This window comes from Macadamia integrifolia, chromosome 5 (genome assembly GCF_013358625.1).
Source record: "Macadamia integrifolia cultivar HAES 741 chromosome 5, SCU_Mint_v3, whole genome shotgun sequence".
Lineage (NCBI taxonomy): Eukaryota > Viridiplantae > Streptophyta > Magnoliopsida > Proteales > Proteaceae > Macadamia > Macadamia integrifolia.
Window position 1 is genome coordinate 43,689,488 of NC_056561.1, and position 13,240 is coordinate 43,702,727.

The window sequence follows — 13,240 nt, forward strand, 5'->3', positions numbered from 1 at the left end:
TTACAACTTCGAGTCTTTTTTTTTTTTGTCAGTGGGCATTTTCAAAACAATGATCTTGTTGCACATCTAGCAGCAGCTCCTCTAGCACTTGTCAGTAGATCAATATATATAAACTTAAATTCAGAAGCATGAAGCAAAATCTGGTTCTCGTAATGTCCAAAAATTAAATATGCAATGGTGTCGAGATAAGGTATAGAAATCGTCTGATCATTCATCAAAAGTCTGCCGAAAGTAAACCAATGAAGAGTATACAAGTAACAGCCTTCAAAGTTCAAACCAGAAATTCCTCGGTTCTTCTGCTTTAGGAATCCAAAACAAGAAAGAACAATGTTGATGTAAATCCCAACTTGAGGGAGACAAAAATATTTTCCATGAAAAGTAAATAGGGCATATTATAGAGAATGATTTGAGGCCAAAAGAAAGGGAGGGGAAAAAGACGAGATTAAGCACTATGAAGCAAAATTAGGTCGTGAACTGGTACAAATTAAGCAAAATCAACAAAGTTGTTTAAATTCAGCTATATCAAGAATCTAATCATACCACATTGTATTCCTGACAATGTATTAACAGACTTCAATCTCCAAGTATCCACCAGGAACTCCAAAATCTAAGACAGTTGTGGCTCAGAGTAACTGACCTTCTTGAAATTAGACATCACTATCATCACTATCATCGTCATCTTCGAGATCATTAACAAGATAAGCTCCCGGCTGAGAGACCCGCCTCCGCGTCCTTGAAGGAAGAATGTTATCTAAATCGACTTCCGCAAGTGGGTCATCAGAAAGATCACTATCTTCGTCAGAGAGGTCTCGATCATCGGCGGATTCATCGTCACTTCCATTTTCAACCTTCAAATTTTTACCTTTCCCCTTGTCTTCTTCATCCATGATTCCTTTACCCTTAGCATCAATCACAGATTTTCCGTGGGAATGCTCACCGTCTTCGTCTACAGCTTCATCGTCTTCGTCGTAGTCGTCACCTTCATCATCTTCATCGCTTTCACCGTCTTCTTCTGACTCATCCTTACCGGATTTCTCTTCAATAAGTGGGGGATCATTACCAGAAACCTCAGGTTTAATTTTCTTTCGATCCTCACCCTCGTCGAATAATTCAAGATCTGGTTTTCGTTTCAAAGGAGCTCCTTCCAGAGTTTCATTCCTAGGTTCTCCCATGAACTTATCTCCGACGAGTGTCGCTAATTCGAGTGAACCTAGGGTTGCGGCAGTAACAGGCATGGCAGGGAAGAAACTTCCGGCGGGGTTTCACTTCGCGCAACGCTTATGTTAGGCATTAGGACTTTGCATCATTATGTCAGCGTCATCCATGACCTATGTCCATTGTAACTAAATTTACGACGGTGCCCTTCACGCCGCCGCGCTGCATGAAAATTTTAAGGTTATGGATGGGCTTTTAAACATCTGAGCTAGATTAGGGTTAGGAAATACAGTCGCAAGGTCAGGTTCGACTGTCTGCAACTTTGGATTTAGCCATCAGGCAAGCCCAGCCCCAGCCCCAGCCCAAGCCCAACCCATATATCTCTGTCCAGCCTACGGGGTGTGAAGTTTGGATCCGCTTCCCATGTGGGGACGGGTGGGGAGAGATCTCTCGACCTCATTGAGATGTGGGACCTAATTTTACCATGTAAGACCCACTCCCCATGGATGATGTGAGATCTTTCCCACCCATCCCCATGTGGGAAGAGAATTTGGGACTTCACACTGTCTCTCTCCTACAAAAAAAGCGTTGCAGATTGAGCTCCTTTGTGGCGTAACACAGTGTCCGCCGTGCATTCAATGGTCAAAAATGCCTTGGCACGGAGCCCAAGGTGATCACAAATAATCCAAGGCATTACTAGGAGTTGGATGTATGCCGAACATTGTCTTGCGCCACAGAGGAGCCAAATTCGAGAGGAGATAGAGAGACACATGTAAGCAATCCAAAGTGAGGACAGGTTTTTAGAGTTTGCTCATCCTCGTGGGATCGCAACCCACGTGAGTCACCCAGGCCCGCGAGTCACCTGATTCGCACAAGCTATTAAATGTATACTTCTGTATATGCTTTAGGTCAACATATATGAGAAACTTTCAAAAGAACACTTGAAAAATGGGCTAAAATGAGCCTCACTATCAAAGGCTTGGGTTGGCATATCCTAGCATGGGTTAAGTATGATGCTAAGATATTGATGCTCGATGGATCTGATGGTTCTGTTGATCACAAGCCAGTGAAGGTAGAGATCAGATTAATTGGTGTAGGGTTTCGAAATATCAGAGGCCAATATTGGCCAGGTGCGGTTGGGTTGGGGGAGGTGCATGCAGAGGCAGAGGGTACTTAGGCTGTGTTTGGTAGCCCAGGAAAAGAAAAGAAATGAAAAGAAAATGTATAATTTTTGTACGATTTTCTTTGGTCTAACCTTTTTTCTCCGCGTTTGTTATCCATGTGGACGATAGAAGATTCTTTGTTTAAAATTTGAATTTTACCTTGAAATTTGTGTTATTTTCTAGCGGCGCCAAAATTGAAATCTCGTCTTCCAGGCGTGAAAACTCCGTTCGGACGAGAAAATTCTGCTTTCATCGCAGAAGTTAACCCACCCAACCATGCAGTTCAAAAGAAAAATAGAAAAAAATCATGCTTATTTGTATGGAGGTTAACCCACCTAACTATGCTCATGGCCGAACCTCTCCCCTTGTTCTCCAGCGTGGAAGATAGCGTTGGCATAAGAGGTGCGGTGGTACATAGGAAGTGGGTGAGGATTGTGCGGTAGGCATTCGGGGCTTGCAGGTAGTGGAGAATCAGAAATGGTGGTGTGAGGGAGTGCCTGTAGTCGTAACAGAGGAAATGATGGGACAGGAGTAGAGAGAGAAAACTTGGAGAGAAGAACCAGATTGCAGGTTTGGTTGTGATTTACTCTTTTGCAGGTTTCTAGGAAGAAAAAGATGAATAGTTGGGTGCGAGTTCTATTTCTGTGCTTCACAGTATATGGTGCATACAATATGTATCCCATTTGATTGGCTTATATATTTTATTCATAAAATTAAATAAAAGAAGAGAAAAATAGTGTTGTCATTCAAATTTTAAAAATAAATATTTTTTTCTATTTGTCAGACTAATATAAAGAATAATTCTTTTCTCTTCTTTTCTTTTCTTTTCTTGTCTACAAACACAGCCCTAGGGTAGGGTAAGGGATGGTGGCGGGGCTGCTGGAGGGGGAATATGAATGGATGATAGGAGTGGAGAGGGGTACCTTTACTTTTATGGGAGAAGGAGTGATAATAATTGCCCAATATAAAATGGAAGGAAAAAAGAAAGAAAGAGAGAGAAAACGTAAAAAACGAGGAGAACTGTGGAAGACGTGCCGTTTCAGGCTTGTCCGATACCGTTTGGTTTTGCTCCACCTTTTCTCTTTTTTTTATATGGGAAATAGGAGGCTACTTTTTCTCTCGTGTACCCTTTGTCTCAGCAACTCACATGTAAGCTAAGACCTTCTCCACTGCTCCACGCCGTACATAAGGTGTTTAAAGCAATAATATAAGTTCTTCATCACATTGAGATTTCTTCACTCATTGTTGCTACCGAGAAGCCAATACACAACTCCATTAACTGGAACGAACACCCAAGTCTGTCGAGAGCAACAGCGAAGCCAGATTTATTCGAAAATGGAGAAAGAGAGCTCTTCCAAATCTCAGTTTCAAAAGCTTATAGAGCCACAAAGGTCTTTCCGAGGTCTATCTCTCTATCTTTCTCTAGGGATCTCTGTTTTTATTTGCATTCGCAGCTTCTTTGATCTGCCAAGGCCTCATATGTTTTCTGTTACAGGTATTCAAGGCTCCATTTCGAGGATCAATCCGCAGCTTCTTAAGAATTTGATTGCGTCTCCGGAAGGAAAGCGAGAGGAACACATGTTTCCCTCGCCATCCACTTCCACTGGAAATCAGAGCTTTGTTTCGACTTTACCTGTCCTCAATCCGATTCCAAGGTACGTTAATTTTAAGAGGAAATTAGATTCTCAAAATGTCATATTCAATCCAAATTCTTCAAATTTTCTCTAGTTTATAGGTTTTTCTGGCAACCATCCGCAGCTTTGTTCTTATTAATTTGGGGATTTTACCACCTTTATCTCAGGCCTACTTCTGAAATTTCTCAAGAAAGTGCTCCATTAACGATTTTCTATAACGGAACCGTCACCGTATTCGATGTTTCTCTTGATAAGGTTTTTATTTCTTCATTTTTCTTATTTACTGCAAAATTTCCTATTAGAACTCTTCATATTCATGTGAAGCAACAACTCAGAAATGTATTTGTATTGTTTAGGCTGAGATGATCATGAAACTTGTGGAAACAGAATCGTCTGATCCGAAACTCGTAGTTCCTTCGAGCCACGAACATCCGGTGCTCGATAATCTTCATGGAGGTTAGAGTTACTGTTATTTCAGATTCAAATTTGCGATTCAACTGCTCCATTTATTTGTCAATGTTCGAAGTTTTCTCTACAAACTGAAAAGATTTCGTTCATCTTGCAGATTTGCCTATCTTTCGAAGGAAGTCTCTGCAGAGGTTTCTTCAGAAGCGTAAGGAGAGGTAAGCTCACTTTTCTTTTTCCCTTTCTTTCATTCTGATATCTCGATCACTCGTTGGTCCACATTAGGAACTTAATCCAAAGGATTTAAGCACCTTTGGAAAGTTTTGGGCGGGTTTCTGGTTTGAAAACTCACTCGCATATTTCGAATTTATAGTTTTTGTTTCCATCTCTCACCGTAGTTTCACGGAATCGGCATAAGTATTGATTGCCGGTGATATCAATACGGCAATACCGATATAGGGTATTAGACTGTTAGTACAAGGGACCCATGGAGGGGCAGAATGGGCAATAGGGTTTCTCTACAGCCTGGTAAAGGGGCATTGCACATCCAACAACCTGGAGCAACTCAGGACATACACCTCTGAGTTGGGTTCATGTCGGGATACTCCAGACCTTTGGATATGTGCTGCCACGGTGCCACACTGCCAGAAGCCGGATCTGAGAATGAGAGCCCAAGAAGATATAAGGAATATTAGCCCATTAGTACAGTTATTATTATTATTATTATTTTTTGGTAGAATAGCCTAAGGTCCCTATTAAACATGCAGGTGCGCCTCAACCTCAAGATTCAACCACCAGATGTAGGTTGCCGGTTGCCCTGCCGTTGAACCTTTGGCCCTGGCATTGGATGTCTAAGGCGTATCCGTATATCTAATTTGGTACCGTAGCTATTTTTTCATTTTATGTGCAGGTAAAATACACGAGAGAATTCTACCAAAAAACAAACAGACATCAGGATATTTTTTCAAAGGTTCTGTGAACTTACGGCGTTACTTATATGCCTATATATAATATTTTTTTTTTTTATCTTTTAAATAAAATGAACAACATTTCAAATGTCTCTAGACGTACAGTCAGAGACACTTTTTGTTTTTGTTTTTGTTTTTGTTTTTTGTTTTTTGTTTGTTTTTGTTTTTTCTTTGTTTTTTTTTTGTTTTAATGATTGAGTAGCTTTTACTTTGCTGTTTCCAAGTGAACAAAGCAAGGTAAGGAGTGGGAGACACGCCCAAGGGATTCCCGGGGCGCAATCACTGTCCAGACACGCTGTATCCTCTATGAGACCAAAAAAGCATAAGCACGTGTTATTCTATTTATATAATTTAATAATTTAATAATACAATAATGATAAGCCCAAAGTAAAGATAATAATAGAAAAGAGAAAATAAACACGTGAGGTTGACTGGTAAAAGTATGGCATTAACATAACATTAATTAGTTTTTTTCATATTAATTAAGTTTTGTTCTTGGGACTGGGAGAGAAGGTATAAGTAGGGGTTGTCGTCACAGTGGGCTGGCAAGGCCTATTTAGTCTCACATCAATATCAGCTTAGATAATTGGACCTCGTCAATCTATAATTATATTCATGTTAATTAGATTATAATCAATCAATGAATGTGTTAATTAGCTAATTTAGGTAAAGTTATAATACTGTTAATTGAGTTATAAGTGGTCCTAGGTTAGCACTCATTGGTTACAATCAACACTATTATCGTTGGGAATCTGGATCAGGTTTATCTACGAGATTATTCTTATATGCTTTTGATTCGGACAATTGAAATCCACTTTCTCTCTTTGTATTTAATAGATTAGAATTGCTCAGATCAAAAAATTAGGAGAACAATCCCAAGCGTGAACCTAATCCAATCTCTATCACTGATCCATAATGAGTTAGATTTCACATAAGATATTTACTAACTGATTGGTTTCTGGTTGTGCTTTGACTGGTCAATATACTGGCGCATGCCAACATTTGATACCCTAGTTTTAAAGAACACTTTACAAGTGCTCATGAGACAAATAGAAATTGGTCAAAACCATTATTAAACTACTATGTAGTGATTAAAAGAAAAAAAAAATCAAAGCGATTCAAAGGAAGGTGACAAAAAAATAAGATTTTGACATGTAGGAGTCAATTGAAATAAGAGTTGGGCAATTCCAATTTCGATTTTCAATTCTTCAAACTTCGAGGTAAAGGAGGGGGAGAGGAGAATGGGGAAAGTCGGTGAATATAGAACTCTATGAATTTTGTCTTATATATGACATATAATTGTGTGGTTTTATATATAATTTAATAATCCGATATGTGCAGATTGACTACTGTGTCGCCTTACGAATCAGTGGGAACCTGCGGTGGACAGGAGATGAGGATTCAGACCGAGCCTAGTCAATGAAGCTTCACCTCCTACGCAAATTCATCACTTTTATCAAAACTAGATCATAGTATTGATCGACTGCCCTTGTGTATTTACGGATGTTAGCCGGAAATGACAGGTTGTGGTTTGGTGACAGCCCGTCCTTGGTCCTCACTCCTCACCTCTGGTGGCTAGTGGCTACTGCTCCTTCCCTGTTGCTTCTCCTTCCAACTTCCAATTGGGTTTCCGTGCAGACTGTTGTCTTCTTACTTAATTTTTAGTTGTTCAATCATCAATGGCTACTTCATCTTACCTGTTCCTTCTCTGGATTAAGTTTTTTTTTTTTTTCTTTTTATTTTATTCTTAAAGTTGAAAGTCATTTAAGTTAATGATTAATGTCATTCCCATGTGAAATAATAGATCTACCTCATTGAAAAAATTGCATTAAATGTCTTTGACAACAAGATGAAAGGCAATTAAAATGAAGGTGTCAAGTTCTAAATATACCATTAGGTGTCATTAGAAGCTTTCTCTGGTTTTATATTATATTACACATTATTTTCATTTTTGGTTGGTACAAGCTTTTTATAGTATTGGTTCTATTAAAAAAAAAAAGTTTTAAAATGATGTGTTGCATTGTATCAAAGAGACACAACTTATACTAAATGTATGCATACAAATTGTTGAGAAACATATGAATATGTCGAGAATATATGTAAAATATAGTTTTAAAGCATTAAACACTATAAATAAGAAAAGGGGTGGCTTTCCTTTTGCCATGGTTGAGAAGAATTTCTTGATTAAAACATTCCAATGGTGTTGAGAGGGTATTGGGAATAGCAAGGGGTATTATCGACTTCGTATTATAGGGAGAAGCCATTAATGAATCTAGAGTTTATGCATCCACAGTGCATAAAAAACTTTCTCCAATAAATAATATGAAAAATATATCATATCTAAAGAGAAAAATATAGTATGACGAGACAAGTGCATTCAATTGGTTATGTATAAAATATTAGATTTATAATATATACTAATATAAAAAAAAATGTTATTTTCGATTTAATTAAGATATAGATATACAAATCATTACAAAAATAAATAAATAAAACACCTAGTTCAATGTATGCAAGTTGTTTTTCTCTATTCTAGTGATGCATTATTTAAAATATATATATATATATATATATTAAAAATTAATAATTGAGTAAAAAATTCAAAGTTTTGAATGATAAATGTCTTGAAAAAAACCTATGCACACTGCCAAGATGCCCAATATGTGTCTTCTTTCCCTTTGGAAAAAGACTCACTTACCTCCTTCGTCCAACCTTGTGATTAGTGCATGTCGCTTCCTTATCGAAAGTTGGTGGCCTGTCCAAACCTCTCCCTAATTGTTTTTGTTCAAATTAGGTTGCTATCCTTGATTATAGATTGTTTAATCCTAATTGTAATTGTTTAATCCTCAAATGATGATGAAGATAAACACTATTAGAATCACTTTTGCCAATAAAAGCAAATAATTAAATTGATTTTATCCAAAAAAAAATTGATTAGAATATCTTACTAAAACTATCAACTAGTGTTTTTTGTAGTTATATTAACGTATTGTATAATGTAGGTTTTTCTTTTATAAGTAAGGAGGGGAAGGTAATAACCAGTTTGAGCCTTCGGGTGAGCATGAGTTTGCATACCACAGTTGCACCAATTACACTAGATAGCTGTTGTTATATTATATAGCTTATAAGAGATGTATCAAGCGTATTAATAGGTATCAATTATATTGAATCATATATTAATCAAATACTTTTTTTTAAAGATATTATATGATTGTATTGATGTTATATCATATTGCTACTTTAAAGATATGATACTTATTGATTAACATCTGTGGATCCAATAGGATACTTAAAACTTTGATATAACTGCCTATTGATGTTTGAATTTTTTTTTTTAATTTAGAAAAAATAATTATTAGAGATTTCTTTTTACATGAGAGGAGAGAGATTTTACCAAAAAAAAAAAGAAGAAGAGAGATAGACTCAATTGAGTGTTCGCATAAGCTGTGCTCTCGAAGAGAGAACTATTTCCCTTTTTATTTTATTTATAGAAGCATAATCAAATCTGACAATTGAAATAGGTTTGATTTGCTTCACCTATGAGAATTTCTACTAATTCTTGTTTTATTCATCAGATTTTTATCATATTCTTTGTCAAGATTACGACTTTAGCCTTGTCCTGTCATTTATAATGGAGTTCGTCATTTATTGACGGTTTTTGACATTTTTGTATTGCTCTTTGATTAGATTATTCTAAAAAGGTCGTTTCCCTTATAATATCTGGAGCTATATTAATATTTCTCTTTGTTCAGTGGGCGTTGATGACATGGGCACATTGATTTCCCATTCCTACTAAACTACTCACTTCATTGAAAAGAATAATAACTTAAGGTGAAGGGGTGACAATCTCAAATCCTTCAAATACTTGCCTAAATTTTATTTTGATAGAGGTTGAGCACACCACTAGCTTTCTTAGAGTTAGTGGTTCAATCAATAAGGAATTGAAATGGGAGGTTGAAGAGATTTTTCTAAGTTGAGACAGACATAACGTTGGGCAGAGAACTAACTTGCCCAATCATACAATTTCAGGTTAAGAATTTCTACCTGATCATATGTCCACGATTCCACTATGGAACCAATTAAGGAAAGTGCATAGACATCTAACCAGATACAAAATGATCTTCATCCTATGTCCACGATTCCACTATGAAACCAATTAAGGAAAGTGCATAGACATCTAACTAGAGACAAAATGATCTTTTTGCCACTCCTGTGTATAGATGTAAAGGCACACAACCTGGCAGCAATTATAAAGTGTAAAGTGAGATAGATCATGGATGGCCATGCACCACAATCATAGAGGGTTTTTTATTTTATTTTTGGTAAATAATCATAAAGGGTTAAAAATGGCCAATGCTTCATACTTTCATTCACGTGCAGGTCATCAATTCAAATATAATTAATGTACTAGTAAATTACTCTTTTTTAGGTGAAATACTAGTAACGTACTTGCAAGCGGTGATGGTGCTAATCAAGTTTCTTTCATGTTATTTGTGTGGAGTGGTTATTGTTTGCAGTGAGTGTGTCGGTGCAATGAGCATCGAATGATCGAGAGCATTTGAGCATGCACCTCAAGGTTGAAATTACGAAGATAAATTTGAGGCATTTATTTGTTAGATTCTTTTAATCCAAACCATGTATACCCACTCAATGTTGGAACTAAGGAACAAGAAATTAGTATGGGTCCGTGGAATAAGTCAGATTTGATTGGCATCAAATAATTCTTGGTTGATCTCTTATCGATAGATTTGTACGAATGGTGGTGGTACAAAAGTAAATGGTAAATTTTTTTTTTCAAATCTGAGGCAAATACGTCTTCTACGGGCCGATTCGAATCAATGTCAATCAAAACCGATATTATATCCAATATTGGTTACTAAACCCTTGGTTGGGACAGTGTAGAATAATGTCTAGAGTATGGGTATGCATACATAAACATATATGAGGTTGTGTCGCTACAAAAGGGGCTACATGAGTGAATTAGACTTTGAAAATTTACATGCGATTATCTAAATTATATCCTCCTCTTTTTTTTTTTTTTCCTAACGATGGGTATCCAGGCCTTCGGCCTGACTAGTCCCATGGGCCCATATTGGCTCCACAACCGCATAGACCAGGTCATACCGGGGTTGAATGAGAACCATTCAACTTTCGTTGAAAGCAATGAAAAACACTAAACACCCACGTGTGAGTGGCCCAAGGTGTGTCTAGTGGGAGTGGAACTTAGGACGTCCGAGTTTACGGCCCGTACCAAGTTCATTGCTTACCAATTACATTACCCCCTTGGGTTATCTAGACTATGTTCTCTTTATCCAATGGTGATAATATATATCATTATTTGTCCATGTGGTAAAATAGATTCACCACAGCAGTTAGACCTGCAATGTAAGCCCTCCAAATAAATATTTAATTTTGGGGAGGGAGGTGCAGCTCCACATTTGCTTCCAAACCATGTTTGGTACCTGCTACCATGGTTTAGGGATGAGGATGCTTTTCAACATCTGTCAACAAGTAATATAATGATTTGATTGGAAAAAATCCCCGAGTCTGATCATCTTCTCTCCCGAATAGGGGGAAACGGGTTTTCAAAATCTCCTTTACTTCGTATGGATGGAATGTAGAAGAGTGGAGATCTCCATGTCCTAATGTCATGGTCAATAAGTTAAGAGACTTTTTGGAAAGCACAATTTAGAGGTTGGAGAGACTGAAAGCAATAACTTGGAAAAGAGGAACCCATGGATGATGAGAAATATTAGTATTATCATAGTGCCGATACACTAGATTAAGTCCATTTTCAATAGCTTACGCCCATTCAAAATGCTTTGCCAAATAGAACTCGGATGATTTCCAATGGTAGAGAGAAATCACCATTAAAAAAGTAAATAGATTAAAGAAACTTTACCCAAAGAGAATCTTATATCTAATCTTTTTTTTTTTTTTTTTGTTAGTAACAATAGCCACTATGAAATATGAACCAAGTCCGAGATGGAACAAAAATCTCATTAGATGTAGAGCGTAATAAAATAATTTATTTCTCCAATTGAAGAAAAGAAGAAACTCTACGACCGAAGACGAAAGTCCTAAGCACTAGCACGCCAAAATCAAGCAACGATTAGCATGCCAAAATAACAAAGACAAGGATCATGTTGTACCCTAACAAGAAAAAGCCTACTACTATATAAACGGGCCAACACCCATGCAACCAAGTAACGGCTAGCTGGGAGTTCAAGACCTACTGATGGACCAGGCAAAGACCCGCCACACAAGGGGCTAGTAAGGGGCCAAATAGGCCCACGTATTCAAAGTGCAACCTCTAATACTATTACTAATTAGTATATGTAGGGATAAGGTATGTTATAGCCAAAAGAAAAAAGGACAGGGTATTGTTGTTTTTTTGGTTTCAAACACCAAGCCTTGGACTTTTGTTGGTTTTTTTTTTTTTTTTTTAAAACCAAGGTGTTTGGGTTAGCTTATACGTATCTCGATTAATCATCGAGGTGACTAGCGCAATAATCCACCGTCATGGTCTCCACTTAAATCGTAGATGTACAAATGGATAATCGAACCTGGGACCGTGCGCCTATCCACATAATCCCCAATTCACCCTAATCATTTAGGCAATGCACGGGCGGGTGACTTATGTTGATCTTCACAAATCAGTAGCCGACCAATGCTCCAAAGAGGCAAAGGGTAAGCCCACATCTATTCATTTACAATTTATTTATTTTGGAAGTATTATGATTGTGGTTTCAAAATGAATTAAATTACCATATTATTCCCAATCCAGTGTTGCTCATTTAGAAAATTAATTGTTGGTTATCAGACTTAAATTTGTTTAAGAAATCTGACCCTAATGCTTATAGTTTATCCATTATAGATCATCATGAGGTCCTCTTGATAAGACATTTAACTCTTCTCTTTTTGCCATATTATAACTTAGTTTGCACTGGTTTTTCTAATCTTTTGGGAAGAGACTTTTTTTGATTGTATGGTATTCTACCTCAAAGTCAATTTTAGGCAATTACCATGGGTGCCTCCTTGTCCTCATCTATGGAGGAGATTAAAACTACAGGGATTCTGCATGGTCTATTTATGACGATTTCTACGGGTTGAACTATCACTGAAGTTTGGTTATCCTTTAAGAGTTTACTTCAGCTTATTCCGACATCGTTAAATAGTTGTTTGTGTTTACATAGTTTTGGAATATTCTAGGATATTTATGTTAAATTTGGTAAAATTAAGTGCTTGTGTAAATGCAGAGACACTAATCCTTCTATGTTGTATTTAAGGACTATGGATAATCTAGTTAGTCTAGTGTGCTTTAATATGGACACTACCGGTTGTAACTTTTTTCATGTATATATATATATATATATATATTGTGCAATTGACCGTATAGGAACCATACAATGGACCCATGGGAGGAATCAAAGAAGGATCCATGGAGGGGCCAACCACAATTATTGCAATACTGCAATTATTACAATTATTTTTCAAGAAAGTGGGTGTTAGGAAGGTTGAACAGAGTCCCTACCCATAGTATGCTATAACTCAACTCTAATTGCCTGCCATTCAACTAGAAGCTCACCCCAAGTCTCCTGATACTTACCATTTATATATTTCATAGGGGGAATATATATATATATATATATATATAACAAGTATAACACATTTGATAATACACAGAAGTTTCAATGGCGAAATGGTTTGCCATCTAATATATAGAAAAAAATTGAAGATTGAAGAGTCAACATTAAAAGATTTTTTTGACAAGTAGTAGGACAGGAAGAAAGATAACCCCTGTTGTTGAATGTCCGTATCTTTTATGACTACCATCCAATCACTTTAATCCATGAATTAATTGAAACCAAACTAGAATAAAATTGAAATCAAATCCAGACTAAACCAACCGTTT

At 36.9% G+C, this 13,240-nt stretch overlaps 2 protein-coding genes across 5 annotated transcripts; one reads left to right on the plus strand and one right to left on the minus strand.

Annotated features, from left to right (window-relative positions):
- Positions 1-442: 442 nt before the first annotated feature.
- Positions 443-1,357, minus strand: LOC122078699 (histone H2A.Z-specific chaperone chz1-like). The gene has a single exon (XM_042644796.1). The coding sequence runs from the start codon at positions 1,233-1,235 to the stop codon at positions 648-650; it is 588 nt and encodes a 195-aa protein (XP_042500730.1). The 5' UTR covers positions 1,236-1,357; the 3' UTR covers positions 443-647.
- Positions 1,358-3,451: 2,094 nt separating this feature from the next.
- On the plus strand, positions 3,452-7,021 carry LOC122078883 (protein TIFY 9-like). Of its 4 annotated transcripts, none has more exons than XR_006140217.1 (7): positions 3,452-3,720; positions 3,814-3,973; positions 4,120-4,207; positions 4,309-4,408; positions 4,518-4,575; positions 5,125-5,327; positions 6,667-7,021. XR_006140217.1 is itself a non-coding variant. In XM_042645067.1 (6 exons), exons 1-6 carry the CDS (start codon positions 3,654-3,656, stop codon positions 6,746-6,748), a joined length of 555 nt encoding a protein of 184 aa, XP_042501001.1. In that variant the 5' UTR covers positions 3,456-3,653; the 3' UTR covers positions 6,749-7,021. The 4 variants fall into 4 exon arrangements, 1 of the variants encoding a protein (XP_042501001.1); XR_006140218.1 differs by having other exon boundaries at positions 5,125-5,267; XR_006140216.1 differs by having other exon boundaries at positions 5,125-5,235.
- Positions 7,022-13,240: the final 6,219 nt, after the last annotated feature.

Coding starts and splice junctions, on each gene's coding strand:
- LOC122078699 (XM_042644796.1), bottom strand. CDS start 1,235: ATGCCTGTTACTGCCGCAACCCTAGGTTCACTCGAATTAGCGACACTC.
- LOC122078883 (XM_042645067.1), top strand. CDS start 3,654: ATGGAGAAAGAGAGCTCTTCCAAATCTCAGTTTCAAAAGCTTATAGAG. Junction 3,721..3,813: donor GCCACAAAGGTCTTTCCGAG/GTCTATCTCTCT, acceptor TTTCTGTTACAG/GTATTCAAGGCTCCATTTCG. Junction 3,974..4,119: donor GTCCTCAATCCGATTCCAAG/GTACGTTAATTT, acceptor CCTTTATCTCAG/GCCTACTTCTGAAATTTCTC.